The sequence below is a fragment of the Hippocampus bargibanti genome, linkage group LG01, assembly GCF_051943395.1.
Source record: "Hippocampus bargibanti isolate YZ-2025 linkage group LG01, ASM5194339v1, whole genome shotgun sequence".
Taxonomy (NCBI): Eukaryota; Metazoa; Chordata; class Actinopteri; order Syngnathiformes; family Syngnathidae; genus Hippocampus; species Hippocampus bargibanti.
The window spans coordinates 865,711-884,610 of record NC_142734.1 but is presented as its reverse complement, the minus strand read 5'-3'; the positions used below and the strand labels follow the sequence as shown (position 1 = coordinate 884,610).

Sequence of the window (18,900 nt, the reverse complement as noted above, 5' to 3'; positions counted from 1 at the left end):
TGATTGTTCCTATCGTCTTGACTAACGACTGGCCTGATTGCCGTACTTCCTCCGGTATCACCTCATCAGTATCACTAATCCTATGTTGCCTAAGCAGGCTGTTGTACGAACACTCCAAATTGAACCTCACACCACTCTTAGTGAAGGATTTAGCTGTTTTATGAAAATCGCTGGATTGAATAAACGACATGACTTTTGTTTTTCATTTGGTATCTGTTGGATGCACTCATTTTTGCCTTCAAGTGTTTATCGGTTGGAACTAAGTAGGAATTTTGTGTTACTCTCTTGTTACGCTTGTGTCTACTCTCTCATACTAGCCTCTCCACTCATTGACGCTGATCCCTCCATCATGGCTTCCACATTTACGAGCCGCCTCGCACGCTCATTTCTCCTTCTTTTAATCTAGAATTAGTTACATCACTTGATGGGGTGTTACGAATGTACAGCATGCCTTTCAGCAGGTTAGAGAATGAAAACAAAGTTTGTTGACTGAGAAATGTCTCTCCGTTGCCGACCTTTTGACCCCATTACCGGCTGCGTAGAGAGGATTTTGTTTGGTGGACATGCACACAAATAGCTTTCTGGTGGAGACATGACAACTGGATTAAATAAATGCACTTTCATCTTTACGTAAGCAGGTTTTGGAAATATAACTGTGGTGTTTCCACGAGTTTTAGCTGCTGCTGACGGGTTTTCTTCTGAACGGTCGACCAGGGGTTGTTTGCAAATCCAGTTGGACCTCGCTATGATAGGTCCGGCACCGCCACGTCTGGACAGTAGGGATATATATATATATAGGGCCGAAACTACCAGTAAGACTTTAGTTTGCTGAAGAAGCATCTTGGATAAGAAGCGAAACGTCCAACACCTTCAAATTTGTACAGATGAGGGCTGAAGAAACCTTTTCATCGATGGACCACTCCTGTACGACTGAGAGCTTACACAGACGAAATCCAGTTGGACAAGAAGCATTTGGTTGCAAATATTTTGTTTCCTAAAATGTAAATAAATGAATAAAACAGGAATGAAATAAGATCAGATAGACCCAATATTGTGTACATGGTTTGTGCTAAATGCTAATAAGTACATAAACTAGAAATCCATGATCATGACTAATGTATTCAATGGTGATGTGGCAGAATTTGAAATAATTAAAGGACAACCGACACCTCCGGACAAGTTGCGTCCATAATTTGTAAAATCACTTAAAATGACTTCTACCGAGCGCATTTTACAAAGATTCCACCACATATAGCTACATTTTACGTTTTAAGACTCGCTCAGAATATTCAGGAAGTCTTGTTTTTGAGTTGGTGACGATTCCTGACGTGACATCACGTCTGGAACGCCCCTGACAGAGAAAGCGTCACACAATGCATTTTGGGTACTTTGTTTGGTCTGCAAACTGCGTGTTGATGGCAAAATTAGAAGGAAAACACATAAATAACGCCATGGTGAATGGTTGTGTGTTGCACCAAGACTACTATTTGATACTAGTTGACACAAATTCCCAGCGGACAAATCAGCCCATTTCCAACGGAGCTTGGGCGCCATCTTGTGCATTTTCTGTGACGCTACATTGCTGTCATTGACAGCTCGAATTGATATGGGAGGACTTCTTGAATCGATGGCAAACATTTATGCTTTCCTCTTCAGAACTATTGGAATCCTATTCATAACCGGATGAGTAACAAGAAAGCATCTTCTCCCAATCTGAAGCCATTGTTTTGATTATTGAGCAAGGCAAGACGTCCTGGCGTGATGTCATGAACGAGGGGGTGGGCCTTCTGAAACCCACCACTCATTTTGAAGTAGTTTTGGGTCACTTGAAGTCATTTTTATTGGTGTTTTGCATTTGACTAAAAATATCAGCCATGCGTGTTTTGGGTATTTTAGATGCTATAAAACGTTTTTCTGATGTCAGTTAGGAAACCAAAAAATGGTGTCGGTTGTCCTTTAAGGCTTATTTAGTCGAAAATTGTTGTGTTTTACGGGGACCTGGGAACGGATTATTCTCATTTTAATTGTTTCCATTGGGAAATTAATTCTTGAGATACACACTTTTCGCCTTAAACACTCTGTCTGGGAAGCAATTAAATTCATAAGCCAAGGTATCACTATACATTACATAGCAATCTCAGTCAAAGATGAACAAAAACAAATAAATAAATAAATGAAGCACTTTTAAACATTGCTCAGAAAGAATGTTGGGAGGCTAAAATATGATTGAGCAGATTGTGACGGGAGTTCACACACCTCTCACCTGCAAGATGACTGCACTAAGATGATTAGCTACGAGTTTGCCGTCCGAATCCCAAGCGGCCCCTGACACTCTAATTGGATTGCAGTCAAATATGCTTCATAGAGAGACATTAGCAGTGGCTGGACGCTGTCTCACCGAAATCTGGAGATTAGCGCTTCATCTTTTTAGCTCAAGAAGCTCGGAAGGCGTGGCATTTAGCCAGCTCTGTTTTTTTTATTAACCCTCCAGGGGTCATCGCGGTGTTATCCACGCCCTTGTCAGTCGTATGTACAAGCGCACAGGCCAAATTATGAAAGGTGGCTTAAATTTGCTTAACATGCAGTCATCTTGTTCACTGACGTGCTAACGCTGCTTATGTATGATAAGGTATATTTTTTTGTAGTTTTAAAGGATTATTTAGTTGAAAATTATATTTTATGGAGAGCTGGGAACGGATTATTCTCATTTTAATAGTTTCCTATGGGAAATTATTTTTTGGGATACACACTTTTCGCTTTACACACTCTGTCTGGGAATCAATAAAGTGCGTAAGCCAAGATCGAACTTTACTAAGACACACCCGCACATTGACCGCAAACGAATCACCTTTGGTGTGTAGTTAGGTTCCCGGTTTGTTGACATCATGTTGCTAACTTGAGATAGCAAAGGAGCTATTTAGTTGGCTACCTACCTAGCGAGCTTTTCACTATCTATTAGCTATCTGACTGGCTCGCTATCTAGCTTAGCTAGCTATCTATGAGTTATCTATTAGCTATCTGGCTGGCTAGCTATCTATTAGTTATCTATTGGCTAGCTAGCTAACGTTCTACCTATTTGAGTTACTCAACTATCTAGCTAACTATCGATGAGTTATTTATTAGCTAGCTAGCTAACTTTCTATCTATTTGAGTTATTCCGGGTTGAGTGAACGCTGGCGTGTGTGGCTGCCGCTGCTCACCCACAGAAAAACATTAACCTGTAACTGTAAAGTGACTTTGACAGTTTTGAAAGGCGCTTAGAAATTAAATGGATTATTCTTCTTCTTCCACTAGATAGCTAACGAGATAGCTAGCGAGATAGATAGATAGATAGATAGATAGATAGATAGATAGATAGATAGATAGATAGATAGATAGATAGATAGATAGATAGATAACAACAACACTTTGCTAATTCCAACTTCTACAGGAATCAATATGGAAATGTATATTGTTTTTTTCCCCTTTGCATTTACCGTAAACAAAATTGTTGAGTGCGGGTCCAAAAACAACCACTGGATGACGCTGTTGTTTCATTCAAAGAAAGTCTTCTGACGCCTCAATGCTTCAGTTTCTCTCTTTTCAATAAGTACTCTTTCTCGCGATATTTTTTGAATCTAATCAATATTGATAAATTATTGGAATCAAAACCCACCTCATAGTCGGAAGCAAAGTGACATCATCAGTGAGCCACGGCAACTTTGTTTGGCGTGGTCGTCCCTGTCAACGGGCCAGGTTCTGCGGTATTCTGTACGCTTTGTGCATATTTTTAAACATGTACGGCATACAAAAAAGTTTGTACGTGAAACGCAAAAATCGTTAAATATAATTTTTAGATATGTTCTATAGCGTTTTCGTCAATAAATATTCGCAGTAATGCTAATTATAACACATATCGCTACTCGGAAAAAGCGTGTCGACCACCGAGAAAATAAGTCCGTGCGAAAAGTCTCGAGAAGAATTAAAAGTTCCGAGAAGAAAAGTTCCGGTCAGATGCAATTTAATTTCGAAATCAGTTAAATTAAACATTTTATCGTGTTTTTTTTTTATAATCATGATACATCATACGGATAATTTCTCCATTGGTCCCTTGAAGCGCTTGTGCTTCTAAGTCTGACGGGAGAACACATCAATGGTACATTCCTGGGAGGAAACAGCAAAGACAATAAGAAAAAAAAACTATGACCAACAACATTAAAGACGGCAAACCAGTAAAAGTAAATCCTCAATCTTGATATATATTCACATTACTTCTTTTACAGTTGGAAATTGAGTCGGTGGCTGCTGACAGTAGTTTCCACACCTGTTGGCGCTCAATATTACTTCACATATAAGGCGCAACTGCATATCAGGCGCAGGGTCATCTTCTCAAGAACATTCAAGGACAACCGACACCTGTGGACAAGTTGCGTCCATAATTTGTAAAAGCACTTCAAATGACTTCCACTGAGTGCATTTTACAAAGATTCCACTGCATATATCTATATTTTACCTTTTAAGACTCGCGCTGAATATTCAGGAAGTCTTGTTTTCCAGTTGATGACGATGCCTTAAGTGACGTCACGGAAGGAACGCCCCTGACCGACAAAGTGACACACAATGCATTTTGGCTACTTTGTTTGGTCTGAAAACATCGTGTTGATCCATGTTGATGCCGAAATTAGAAGGAAAGATGGTGAATCGTGTTTTGCACCAAAACTACTATTTGATACTAGTTGACACAAATTCCCGGCAGACAAATCAGCCCATTTCCAACGGAGCTTGGGCGCCATCTTGTGCATTTTCTGGGCACTACATTGGTGTCATTGACGGCTCCAATTGATATGGGAGGACTCCTTTAATCGATTGCAAACATTTATGCTTTCTTCTTCAGAACTATTTGAATCATATTCATAACTGGATGAGTAACAATAAAGCATCTTCTCCGAATCTGAAGCCATTGTTTTGACTCTGGAGCAAGGCAGTTTGTGAAGGAGTAGTATACTGGCGTGACGTCACGAACAAGGGGGCGGGACTTTCTGAAAATCTCCAGTTTCAAGCTGATTTGTGACAGTTTTGGGACACTTTAAGTCATTTTTATTGTTGTTTTGCATTTAACTAAAAATATCAGCCAGTGTGTTTTGGGTATTTTAGATGCTATAAAACGTTGTTCTGATGTCAATTAGGAAACAAAAAAATGGTGTTGGTTGTGCTTTAATTCATGTGTTTGAACTGTCCCCCCCCCCCTCCTCCCTTCCGCCAGGAATGCCGTTGACGGAAATAAGAAGTTGTTCGCCATCTATGACACAAGCAGGTAAGCAGGTTACTCATTGTATACCACACACCTACTACACTTTTCCCAACCACTGGAATTCTCCACTTCACACCATAAATAATAGATGGTATAAGCTAAAGCCATAGTGAACCAAACACAGGCAAGTAATAATAATAATAATCATCATCATCATCATCATCATTATCATTATCATCATAACCATACATACATCAATAAATAAGCAAGTGAATGAATGCACGAACAAATAAATAACTACATAAAAAATAAATTCTTGCATGATTAAATAAATTGTATTCAAATTCTAAACATTTGTCCACCTTCTACCCTTATCCCCCCACTCCCCCTTCTCCTCACTTCTGCGTGTTTCTGTTAACCTCCCCTCCCTCCTCTACCACGGATCTTGACCAATCACGTGCGGCTTTAACCGAAGACTGGAGAATAGAGGACAAAAAAAAAAAAATAATAATAATAATAATTGGCTCCTTATTGGGAGCCGGCTCTCTTCGTTCACTTCAGAGGTCTGGCTCATATGGCTCTCAAATGGCTCCTCAGTTTTTTTTTTGTTGCTTAAATTAATTAACTACCAAAAAACATGTAAAATTATGTGAAAAACGAATTTCTCTTGTAAAAAAAATACACAATATCAAATATGTTTATTTCTATGGCTTGATTTATATGTGCACAGAGAGCATCCACAAACTTTCATTTTCCATGTGATGATCAGCTATCACTAATTTGCTTTTCATATTAATAATGCTATCATAACAACTAGTAAAAATTATATACTGATTGCGGCTTTAACCGAAGACTGGGGCCGGGGAATAGAAACCAAACATATTTGGCTCGCATTTCCGGCTCCTTGTCGAGAGCCGGCTCTCTTCGTTCACTTCAGATCTCCGGCTCGTTCGCGAACGACACATCGCTCGTGCGTCGACTGCCTTCGCCGCCGCCAGCATCTTCAGCAGAAAGCGGCGGCATCAGCTTTCTCGTCCACCTTCCTCATCAATATGCGCTCAAGCTGAACGCTCCATGCTGCTCCACCGTCAAACCAGCAGAGAACCGGTCTTGGACGGGGAAACCATGACGACCCCCATTTCCGAATCGAGCTATTGACTCCAAACGCGCGCCCTTTTTTCCTCCAGTCGACTTTTTTTTCTCTCCTTCTTCTCATCAATGGATTTAACTGTGATTTGAAAGAATCTTGATCGAGGAGATTCTTGCATTTCGCCACCACCACCGACGTTTGCTATCGTGTGCGCTTGCAAACATGTTGACTTTGCGCAAAGCTCGCAAATTACGCCTCTTGTCCGTCCTGGTTGTCGGCTCCATAGTGTGTTGCGCCAAAAGGTGAGCTTTGTTAACATTTTAAGGCGAAATCAAGGTGACTGGTCCAGATTTGCGTCACGCACGAGTCACGGTGATGGTCTTTTTTTGTCGTTTCAGTGTCAACGAGCCTGGTAACATGTCATTCGTCAAGGAGACGGTGGATAAACTCCTCCAAGGCTACGACATTCGACTGAGGCCAGACTTTGGAGGTAAGCTTACCATTAATTGAGCCTGTTACGCTCAGGTGAATAAATGACTAATAACAGGCTATTTAACCTCTTCCAGGAGCCCCAGTAGCAGTCGGGATGAGCATAGACGTAGCCAGCATAGATATGGTGTCTGAAGTCAACATGGTGAGTGGAGGAATATCCTAAATGCTGCTCGCTAGCGTTGACGTGAAACAAAATGCTGCTCTGAAACACAAATGCATCGGTGCAAATGTAGTGGTGACGGGGGCTGCCGGTGTAAATCAAGGATTGCCTTTTAGCCTATTATAGTGTGCGACTCGTAGCAGATTGGATGGTTTTCTTGGCATTCAATGTTTGAACGCTCGCAATCCATCATTCTCCCGTTCAGTAGAGGCTAGCAGGAAACAAAATGGTTCAAACTTGAGATCTGTGAGCCAATTCAGGCGCAAATGCAATTGCTGGGTGTGGAGATTTCCAAACCTCATGCGTTTTATTGGAGGTTGGAGGGTTGAAACCAGTGGCGGGCCCTGGATTTCATTGCTAGGCCTTCAGTCGTGCTATGTCCGAATCAATATAGACTTGTTTTTACGACATGTCCACTAGAGCAGAGGTCCCCAACCCCCGGGCCGCGGACCGGTACCGGTCCGTGGGTCATTTGGTACCGGGCCGCACAGAAAGAATAAATAATTTACATCATTTCCGTTTTATTTATTATCCGAGTCCGAACTATGTTTTATTTTGAAAAATGAAAAATTACCAGATTACATCCGTCTATGACTTACTCTTGACGCATGTCAAAAGGGTTCTCTAGGTCACGTGATATAACCGTAAGCTAGCAAAATGAGTAAAAAAAACAATCCGCCGGTCCGTGAAAATGTTGTCTAACATTAAACCATTAAACAAACATTACAAACATTGAATAAAAAAAGGTTGGGGACCACTGCACTAGAGGGTACCATTAGCCAGGAAATAACTGACCGACCTTTCTTTCTCTAATGATGTCCGTCTATTCTTGAAAAATCTGTCTGGAAAATGGCTTTAACGGCAAATCTCCAACCAAAACCATTTCTTCTCCTCCTTCAGCCTTTGTTCGTTGACGAAACTGCTATTAAATAAATACAAGACAAGTGACGTCCGACTTACGACCGAGTTCCGTTCCGACCAAACAGTCGTAAGTCAAAATGGTCGTAAGTCCAAATCCTTTCAAAATGTTGAATAGAGACTCGGAGGTTAAATTGGATTGGATGTACCTTTATTCGTCTCGCAGTAAACGATTCACAAACTCCCCCCCCATCACACACTGTGCGAGAGTGAGATGCTGGCTGGCCGGCTGCCCAAAATTGTCGTACAAATTGCCGTCCTGCTAGCGCGTCGCGGTGCCCAGCGTAGAATTACAATTTTAAAAATGGAACTCATGGTCGTAAGTACAGCTGGTCGTAAGTCGAGCTGGTCGTAAGTCGGATGCTACCTGTATATTTGCTTATGCAGCTCGCTACCGATCGTGTGCTACCTGTGGCCAGTATGCTCTTGTCTCTAGCAACTTGTGATCCGAGCAGTTTTCGCAAACTACGATTGGCTCGTGACTAGCCAATCATAGTTTGCGAAAACTGACGTTGATCAGCACCTTCAAGAAGGCGTTGGTACCCCTTTTCTGGGTTGCCAATTACCGGTTGGGTTGCCAGCGGAAGCCTATAGCTCACGCTAGGGTCTGCTCGTTAACCTCAGGAGCGAGAGTTAACAATGTAACAGGAGCATTCTCCTGCTCAGCTGACAATTCCAACTGACTGCGCTAATGAGGTGCTGCTGGTCTGTCGAGACGTTTATTGTACCGACGTTTCTTCCTGAACATTTGTGGCTGCTTTGCATCAGGAATACGATTGGTCCATCTCGCATGGTCTGGAAAACCGTCTCTCCCCTTTGACCCCTTTGACAGAGTCATTGCGTGAATTGAAAGACTTAAAGGACAAGCGACACCTGCCGACAAGTTGCGTTCAGAATCACAGTAAAATCACTTCCAATGACTGTGCTGATGACCATTTTGTGTTTGGGAGCCTTTTACTGAGCGAGTTGCTTGTTCTGTAGCCACAGAGGCACATAAGTCTTCTTGTGCCGGTCCCAAGCCCGGATAAATACAGAGGGTTGTGTCAGGAAGGGCATCCGACGTAAAAGCTGGGCCAAAACAAATATGCGTATCATACCTCTGAAGATGGAGGTTACTGATTCGCTGCGGCGACGACCCCTTCAAGGGAAAAGCCCAAAGGAAAAGAAGAAGACTTCAAATGACTTCGACTGAGCGCATTTTACAAAGATTTCACCGCATATAGCTAGTTTACGTAATATTCATGATGTCGTGTTTTCGAGTTGATGACGATGCCCTAAGTGACGTCACGGAGGGAACACCCTTGACCGAGAAAGCCACACACAATCCATTTTGGGTACCTTTTTTTGGTCTGAAAACATCGTGTTGATGGCAAAATTAGAAGGAAAACGACATCAATAACGTGATGGTGAATCGTGGTGTTGCGCTAACACGCATAAACAAGGTGTAAGTTGACACAAATTCCCAGTGGACAAATCAGCCCATTTCCAACGGAACTTGGGCGCCATCATTTTCTGGGCGCTACGTCGGAGTCCAGACGGCTCGAATTGATACGGAAGGACTTCTTTCATCCATTGCAAACATTCATGCTTTCCTCTTCAGAACTATTTGAATCACATTCATAAGTGGATGAGTAACAAGAAAGCATCTTCTCTGAATCTGAAGCCATTGTTTTGATTCTGGAGCAAGGCACTTTGTGAAGGCGTATCCTGGCGTGACGTCACGAACAAGGGGGCGGGACTTTCTGAATACGCCCCGAGCTCATTTTGTGGCAATTTTGGGACACTTGAAGTCATTTTGATTGATGTTTTGCACTTGACTAAAAATATCAGCCTGCGTGTTTTGGCTATTTTAGATGCTGTCAAACGTTTTTCTGATGTCAGTTAGGACACAAAAAAATGGTGTCGCTTGTCCTGTAAGCAGGTTGATCTGCTTCAGGTCCAGCTTTAAAAAATAAGAGCAGCATTGAAAAATATAAGGTCCAAACACATCACATCACATCACCATTGCATCTTGGTTACGTGCTGGACTGCAAAGGGATGTTTGCGTGAGGGAGGTCTGATCAATACTAAATACTCGATGATTACTTCACGAGGTGTTTACCGGCTTCGACTTTTCAACCAACGGCAATTCCTCCATCCAGTGAGATTACATTTATGGGCCACTAATTACTTGTGATAGATAGTTTTTCCATAACGCATGAACGGATTAGATTCAGTCAGTCAGTATCCTCATTATGCCTCGCTGGGATCCAAAAACAAGATTACAGAGTTATCACTTCTGATGGATGAGAATCTATTGAGCTACCGATCGAGCAAACAAGACACGTGAATGTTTTTGCTTGCTTTAGGAGTATAATAACACCATTTGGCTTTATTAACAATTAACTCATTCACTGCCAGACCATGTGCAAAAAAACATGTTCACTCCAGTGCCATTTGTCATTTTCACTAAAATTGCAGGACCCACAGAATATTGAGTTTTAGGACTCCATCAACATTCAATGCAGCATCAGAAACCCTAGACTTTCTTCTTTCATCAGAAAAAAAAGTGTTAATTCCTAAATGATATGGGTCTGGAGTTATCTGAGCTTCAAATGAGGGCGGCTGTGCAAAACAATGCAATACATATTACGTTTATAGCGCTTAAACAACAGCTGAAGCTGGAACAAAGCGCTAACATGGAAAAAAGGGAAATGCTAATGTAAGGGTGAAAAAAAAAAAACATTGCCAGAGGTCTGACCGGCACTTTATCGGCACCCGCACAAGAAAAACCAAAACCTGAACAAATTCAAGAATGCCGCCCCACGTCGCGAATGGCAGTGAATGAGTTAAAATTAGAAAGTTACTTCTCAAAAGGAACTTATTGATTAGCATGAGAAGAAAAGTAGTTTGATGTTTGTGCTATGACACTCCACCCTGTTAATGACCACTTTTCATGTTTTGGCTGATTATTGAGAAACGCGTGTATCAAAGCTCCGTCATTGAAAATGATCTTTTTTAAAGCCTAAACGGCTGTAGTTAACCCGGCCGGCTCCACGCGTGCAGGGCCTTCAGTTCCTCGCTCACCGATGGCGGAAAGCGCGTCGCTAAGCGTGTGAGCCTCTCCGAGATGAACGAAAAGGATACGTTTTACTGCGACGTGCGGATGATATGTGACACTATTCAAATGAGTTCTGGCAGCGACTGCGGCTGCTGTCTTCACTTCACTAGCGCTCAAGCCGCTAATGACACTTTATGGTACGTTAGAAGGCTCGCCATGTCACTGGCTCGGCGTAGGCTAACGCTAGTCATTTGGAGCACATTTTCATTTGCTTCCTGTGATCAGTGCTAAGCTCATCAGGTTCCTGTAATCTATGTCGCCTGACTCTGATCATGTCCCCACATGACCCCCAGGGGCACCCTGAACACATTTCCAGGGTAATTAGTGATCCCTTTTCACATCTGCTGGATGAAGAGCTCGTGCCCCCCCCCCCTTTAAAGGGGCAATGGGGAAAAAAAAAAACATATGAGCTCACATGGTTAGCAAGTTAACTAATGTATGCCTACCAGTGTTGGTCCTAAGTGTGTCACCATCATTATCTTCCGGTACGTATGTAGGTCTCACAGATCTTTTTTCTCGACAGCGTGGCTTAAGATACCCCGCATGTCTTTTATCCAGCATCCTATTTCCAGACTGATAGGAAGTAATTGGCCTCGAGAGGCCAAGCGCCGTTGGAGAAAGTGCATGCCGTTGGATGCCATTTTAGAATGGCCGAAGGTGACGTGCGGTACTGAAGAAAGAAGTTCCAGCGGTGTTTTGTTTTATATATAGGGATGAAGAAGTGAAGAATGTATCATAACACCATCCCAATGTTCTGTTTTAACTCATTCACACACTTTCCCAAATGTATTCGGAAATTCAAAATATGACATGGAGCGACATTCCTGAAAAATTTTCACCAACAATGGATGCTGAATGACACAAATAAATAGCTAGATCGCTAGCCAGCTAGGTTGCTAGCTAGCTAGATAGATAGGTAGGTGATGGATAGATAGATAGATAGATAGATAGATAGATAGATAGATAGATAGATAGATAGATAGATAGATAGATAGATAGATAGATAGATAGATAGATAGATAGATAGATAGATAGATAGATAGATAGATAGATAGATAGATAGATAGATAACCTGTATTTTGTTTTTGACTTCTTTCTTTCCTTTCATAACTTTGCTGCTGTGAAATGTACATTTCTCCACTGCAAAACTAACAATGATAAATCCAATCCAATCCAATCCAATCGAACTATGAATAAATTATCCTTGATATCAAAGGGAAACGACCAAAACCAGCCTTTTTTTTCATTCCCGAGCCAGGGCTATTTTTACACTTCTATAGCGAACGTGAAAAATGATAGAAAAGCATTGAGGGATTTCCCTCGCACTGTGGTCGCGATTGTCACCTCAGGGACATCCCGAGCGAATTGGCGGAAATGACATTAATGTGTCGGAAATTGTTTTTTTGTGAACATGGGTTCATATAGAGTACATGCTGATCTCATATTAAATCAGCATTTTTCTTTCCTGGATAGGAAATGAGAGGTTAAAGGACAACTGACACCATTTCCTAACTGACATCAGCAAAACGTTTTATAGCATCAAAAACACGCAGGCTGATATTTTTAGTCAAATGTAAAACACCAATAAAAATGACGTAAAGTGTCCCAAAACTACTTCAAAATAACCTCAGAAAGTTTCAGTTTCAGAAGGTCCCGCCCCCTTGTTCGTGACGTCACTATTGGTCACGCACTTGATGAGGTACGTAGGTACTGCCATAATTGTACCGAGTTCCTCATCAATTGTGTTCTGTTTAGCTGGGTTGATAGCTTTTTGCATCAAGTGTACAGATGGCTTGTGCGGGTTATTTGTGGAGCCTGATTGATGAGATATTTTAACCTTGCAGTCTACACACTGCCTATCACCTATCAAATTTGAAACCAGTCCAAATGTCACTGTTTTCTATCGATTTTCTCACTCTCTCTCTGCCTGTCTCTTTAATGTTTACCCGACCCTCCCTCCCCACTGCTGCGTTCGAGACCAATCACATGGCTTTAACCGAAGACTGGGGGCGGGGAATAGAGGACAAAAACAAGCCGGCTGCCACTTTCTTGTTAGGAGAACGAGCTCGTTCGCGAACGACACATCACTCGTGGCAGCTCCGTGTGTATCCCGAAAAATAGTTTATATGCCAAGGTCAAATGTTCATAAATTTAACGTAAAATTAGCGACATTGTAACTTCGAATGTGTATTTTGATCTGATGGCATTAAGCAGCAGATGCAAATCAGATGACAGGGTGAATGAATCCCACTCCCTGGCTTTTTGAGTTATGAAACCACAGGTGGTAGCGAAGGGCTTCATTAACTGGAAAGTAGATAAGCACCTACCTGTACGTCCCGTGCGTAGGTGACACCTCAGCTTTGATCTCAAGCTCAACATTGACAAGATTTGTTCTTTGTTGACTGTGAGTAATCATAACAGAGCGAGATGCGTGGGTGCGCCCACTCAAGTTACCTAACGTGGCGGATTGCCTGCCAAATAGTCCAGGTTTCCGTTGGTACGCGGTCACTCTGGCAGGCCTTCAGTGGTGCTATGTCGACATCTATCCAGACTGAAAAAAAAGCGCGGTGTGATTTACTACAAGTCCACTAGACGGTACCATTAATAATAATAATACATTTCATTTATAAGCACCTTTCAAAACTCTCAAGGTCATTTTACAGTCACCGGAGCAGTTTTTTTGTGTGGGTGAGCAGCGGCAGCCACATGTGCCAGCTTTCACTCAATCCAGAAGCAACTCAAATAGATAGAAAGCTAGCTACCTAATAGATCATAATAATACATTTCATTTATAAGCGTTAATAAGCGTAAATGAACGAACAAACGAAAAAAAGAAAGAAATCAAGAAAGAAAGAAAGATAGAAAGAATGAAAGAAAGAAAGAAATAACATTCAGAAAGATCTAGAATCAAATTCTAATGACGAAGCATCAGCTTTGGAATCTTTTGTTGGATTTCTGCAGGCTTTCTGCAAACTGCATACGTTTAATAGTGTTTTATGGCGTGTTTTGTCCGTGTGTGGGTCTTCCAGATCTTGGGATGTGCCCCCCGCCAAAATAAAATACCGACAGTTATATAATGAGTGTAGAGCACTAGAACATTTGTTATGATGTGTCATCTCGAGTATTTCGGCAACAGCAGGTGCGGGTACATTGCCAGCGTCAGGTTGGTTCGGCCCGCTTTCATTTCAGAGCCACAGCGGGCAGAGGGGAAAACATGGCGTTGGCTCAAGACGGAGGGAGGAGAAGTACAGAAGGGAATTGCGGGGTGCAGAAAAGCAACAAAAAAAAAAGAAAAAGAGCAGTGGGGGATGTGGCCAATACAGTTTTTGGCTAATGCAGTGGAAAAGAGGTCCAATGGTGCATATTGGAAAGGGGCAATTTGATTGCATTTAGTCACTTAAAGGACAACCGACACCATTTTTTTGGTTTCTGACATCAGAAAACCGTTTGATAGCATCTAAAATAGCCAAAAGACGCAGGCTGATATTTTTCGTCAAATGCAAAATGACGTCAAGTGTGCCAAAACTACTTCAAAATGAGCCCGGAAATGGCCAGTTTTGAGAAGGTCTCGCCCCCTCGTTGCCCCAAACAGTACTTTGCAACGTTTGAACTAACGCCACGTTCCTTCTTTTGTGTGCTTTCTTTCACAGGACTACACGCTAACTATGTATTTCCAACAGTACTGGAGAGACAAACGACTTGCGTATGTCGGAATACCGCTCAACCTGACCTTGGATAATCGAGTAGCAGACCAGCTCTGGGTACCGGACACTTATTTCCTCAATGACAAAAAGTCATTTGTTCACGGCGTCACCGTCAAAAACCGAATGATCCGTCTTCATCCAGATGGAACCGTTCTTTATGGTCTCAGGTAAGGTCCATAAAGTCACTTTTCACAGGTTTTGGGAAGTTCTGTCTGCTTGAATGGTACCAGCGCCTTTTAAATGAAACTGGGTCATACCGAATGACTAATCCTCATCTACATCGACTCCAATGGTTTCAAAATGAGTTTCTGTGCATCGTTGAAGGCGTCGGACGTTTCGCTTCTTATCCAAGAAGCTTCGTCAGCAATCAGTTGCTGACGAAACTTCTTGGATGAGAACAACACCTTCAAAGAAGTACAGAAGAAACAGAAGAAGAAACGGACCACTCCTGTATGACGACACAGACGAGTCTCTTTGTAGAAAAATAAAAAAATAATAATACATTTCATTTATAAGCACCTTTCAAAACTCTCAAGGTCACTTTACAATCAGTTTTTCTGTGGGTGAGCAATGGCAGCCACACGCGCCAGTGTTCAATTCAACCTGGAAGTAACTCAAATAGACAGAAAGATAGCTAGATAGCTAATAAATAGCTAGTTAGAGCTAATAGACAGGAAATAGCTAGCTAGCTACAGGTCGAGCTAATAGATAGCTAGCTGGGGCCAGATCTAGTAGATAGCTAATAGCTAGCTAGCTACAGCTAGAAGTGATTATGCTATATTGACATTTATCCACTGGGTATTATTTATTTGTATGAAAGTAAACAGATATTAACTGCATTGACCATTTTAATAGCGCTGGGCAGAATTTGTAATACTTTTCAAAGCCACTGTGGTCAATTGACGGATTATCAATCAGTCGAATATCCGATTGAAGTTTTGTACTGCGTCATTGTGAAGTTTGTGACATGATTCCAAAGTAAAAAATATTATGACGATGCATGGCAAAGAAACTAATCTAATCGAACAGAATTCAATGATTAGATGCTAGATTTCAGAACATGCCAACTTCACCATTCCTTGTTGCTATTAGCAACCAGGAAGTTGGTGAGCTAGTTAGCTAGTGAGACAACTAATAGATAGCTAGCTCGAGATATAGCTAATAGCTAGCTAGCTACAGCTAGTAGTGATTACCAGCAAATTTTAGTTCGCTGACGAAGCTTCTCGGATGAGGAACGGAACGTCAGACACATTCGAAGAAGTACAGATTATGGCTGAAGAAACCTTTTCATCAATATCATTTTACCATGTTGAAATTTATGGTCTCTTAGCATGATTTTTGTCCAGTGAAACGTCGCAACATCTTTTTTTCTCTTCACATCCCCAGTGCTTCTTCTTCTCTTTCCCCCTTTTGCAAATCACATCCAGTCCAATATCCAAAATGAACTCGTCTGTCCTCTCTTCCGCCAATGCGTCTCTTGTTTTTGTCAGGATAACCACGACAGCGGCATGCATGATGGATCTCAGGAGGTATCCCCTGGATGAGCAGAACTGCACTCTGGAGATCGAGAGCTGTGAGTCAAGAGACCTAATGTTGGCCAAGCTGTCGTTTTTGCTGCACAGGCTGAGTACTTCAATGCATTGGGAAGTACTGCACTTGTAACTGGGACACAAAAGCTCATCTTTCACGAATAAACACACACACACACACACACACACGAGTCAAATAGTTCTGAAGAGGAAAGCATAAATGTTTGCAATCGATTAAAGAAGTCCTTCCGTATCAATTGAAGCCATCTGGACTTCAATGTAGCGCCCAGAAAATGCACAAGATGGCGCCCAAGCTCCGTTGGAAATGGGCTGATTTGTCCGCTGGGAATTTTGGTCAACTAGTATCAAATAGTAGTCTTGGTGCAACACACAACGATTCACCATCGCGTTATTTATGAATTTACCTTCTAATTTCACCATCAACACGGATCAACACGAAGTTTTCAGACCAAACAAAGTACCCAAAATGCATTGTGTGTTGCTTTCTCGGTCAGGGGGCGTTCCTGACGTGACGTCACGTCAGGCATCGTCACCAACTGGAAAACAAGACTTCCTGAATATTCAGCGCGAGTCTTAAAATGTAAAATATCGCTATATGCGCTGGAATCTTTGTAAAATACGCTCAGTAGACGTCATTTGAAGTGATTTTACAAATTATGGACACAACTTGTCCGGAGGCGCCGGTTGTCCTTTAAAACTCGATATTCTGTGGGTCCTGGAATGAACTTGAGTGACTTGTCAAGAAACATCTGGTTCTTGGAGTCAACTTCAAACATGTTTTTGTTGTATTTTCCAAGTGCCCGCCTTGGTGGACGGTAAGCAAAGGTGCATTTTGCTCCCTAGCAGATGGTTACACCTTAGTGTGTGTGTGTGTGTGTCTCGTTTTGTGCAGATGGCTACACCACAGACGACATCGAGTTCTACTGGAAAGGGGGCGAGGCAGCCGTCACGGGCGTGACGCGCATCGAGCTGCCGCAGTTTTCCATTGTTGATTACAAGTTGGTTTCCAGAAATGTCGTGTTTTCCACAGGTAAATATTTGAAAGCGCCCAAATGGGTCATTCACAAAAAAAAAAAAAAAACATGGACTCGTTTCAACTTTGATAGTTCAAAGGCAGAGTGTAGACTGCAAGGTTAAAATTCCCATCAATCAGGTTCCACAAATAACCCGCACAAGCCACCTGTACACTTGATGCAAAAAGCGATCAACCCAGCTAAACAGAACAGAATTGATGAGGAACTAGGTAAAATTATCGCAGAGAAAGCACCTCCAAGGGATCATTCCTCAAGATGGTGACGGAAGAAGGCTACGTTCCTCATCAAGTGTTTAATGCTGAGGAAACCCGCCACTCCATTCCATCAAGCCATCAACGACCATCACAAAGGTCAATAAAACCACTTTATTACGCAGTACAGTTTATTTCTTTAATTATAGTACCTTAGCACATTTATTATACACGAAAGAAGGTATATTGTGTGTAATTTTAGGGCTTAGAAAATTAGAAAATGATGTTTTATGAGGCCCTGGGAACGGATTATTCTCATTTTAATGGTTTCCTATGGGAAATTATTTTTTGGGATACGCATTTTTCACCTTATACACTCTGGGAACCAATTAAGTTCGTAAGCCAAGGTATCACTGTGCCTCGACTTAGTACTGCCACAAACCACTTAGAGTCGCTCATGGCCACTGTGAGATACAGACGCTCCCCAATTTACAAGCAAGATACGTTCGTAAGGTGAATTTGTTCACAAGTTGCTTCAGTCCTATACAGCGATACCTCGGTTTACGAACCCTTAGGCTTATGAACTTTTCGGTTTACGAACGTTAAATTTATGAAAATGTTACCTTGGCAATTGCAATACAATAGCACATGTATTATACATAAAATAAGGTATATTTTGTGTAGTTTTAAGGCTTATTTAGTAGATAATTATGTTTTATGAGGACCTGGGAATGGATTATTCTAATTTTTAATGGTTTCCTTTGGGAAATAAATGTTTGGCAGATGAACTTTTTGCCTTACACACACTTTCTGGGAACTAATTACATTTGTAAGCTGGGGTATCGCTGTACATGGAAAATACACAATTCGTTGGGGGTGCGCCTTATACATGTCGGTAAATACGGTATGTTACTTCATTGGATTAGCCTTCTGTATGCTTTGATATAGTAGTGACGGGAAGCTAAAAAGTTCCTAGCATCTTTGGCGCATCCAAAGACTATAAAATATCTCATTGACTCCTGCGAGGGCACCTTTGATGGCTGCCTATAAAATGTTCATCTCCGCAGATAAAGGGTCTTTGTGTGTGTGTGTGTGTGTGTGTGTGTGTGTGTGTGTGTGTGTGTGTGTGTGTGTGTGTGTGTGTGTGTGTGTGTGTGTGTGCGTGTGCGTGTGCGGGTGGGCGAGAGCGGTACTGACCGTAACTGCGACACCAAACAGTGTCTGTGAGTGGGAGGAATAAGCATCTGTGCAGAGCCAGCACGCAAAAACGAATACGGCCGCAACATAGGTGTCCCGTTCGTATTCATCTCATAAGTTTTCATCGCTAATACAGTGATACCTTGGCTTACGAACTTAATTGGTTCCCAGACAGAGTGTGTAAGGCCAAAAGTGTGTATCCCAAATATTAATTTCCCATAGGAAACCATTAAA

The 18,900-nt window shown here is 41.9% G+C and overlaps 2 protein-coding genes across 7 annotated transcripts in view; one reads left to right on the top strand and one right to left on the bottom strand.

The window, feature by feature from the left end:
• LOC148902627 (gamma-aminobutyric acid receptor subunit gamma-3-like) overlaps positions 1-18,900 on the bottom strand; it is a 66,799-nt gene that overhangs the window by 32,849 nt on the left and 15,050 nt on the right. The window contains exon 2 of the mRNA XM_089014759.1: positions 13,445-13,541. The gene's annotated coding sequence lies outside the window, so the exon portion shown is untranslated. The remainder of the gene's footprint in view (positions 1-13,444; positions 13,542-18,900) is intronic.
• LOC148902628 (gamma-aminobutyric acid receptor subunit beta-3-like) overlaps positions 1-18,900 on the top strand; it is a 29,683-nt gene that overhangs the window by 2,369 nt on the left and 8,414 nt on the right. For 4 of the 6 annotated variants that reach the window (XM_089014454.1, XM_089014378.1, XM_089014310.1 and 1 more), the window contains exons 2-7: positions 5,243-5,293; positions 6,719-6,810; positions 6,887-6,954; positions 14,641-14,861; positions 16,185-16,267; positions 17,137-17,274. In XM_089014454.1, the coding sequence (XP_088870580.1) occupies positions 5,243-5,293; positions 6,719-6,810; positions 6,887-6,954; positions 14,641-14,861; positions 16,185-16,267; positions 17,137-17,274 (653 nt within the window). Of the gene's footprint in view, positions 1-5,242; positions 5,294-5,977; positions 6,623-6,718; positions 6,811-6,886; positions 6,955-14,640; positions 14,862-16,184; positions 16,268-17,136; positions 17,275-18,900 lie in introns of those variants that run through there. The other 2 variants (XM_089014530.1, XM_089014619.1) reach the window with 2 other exon arrangements.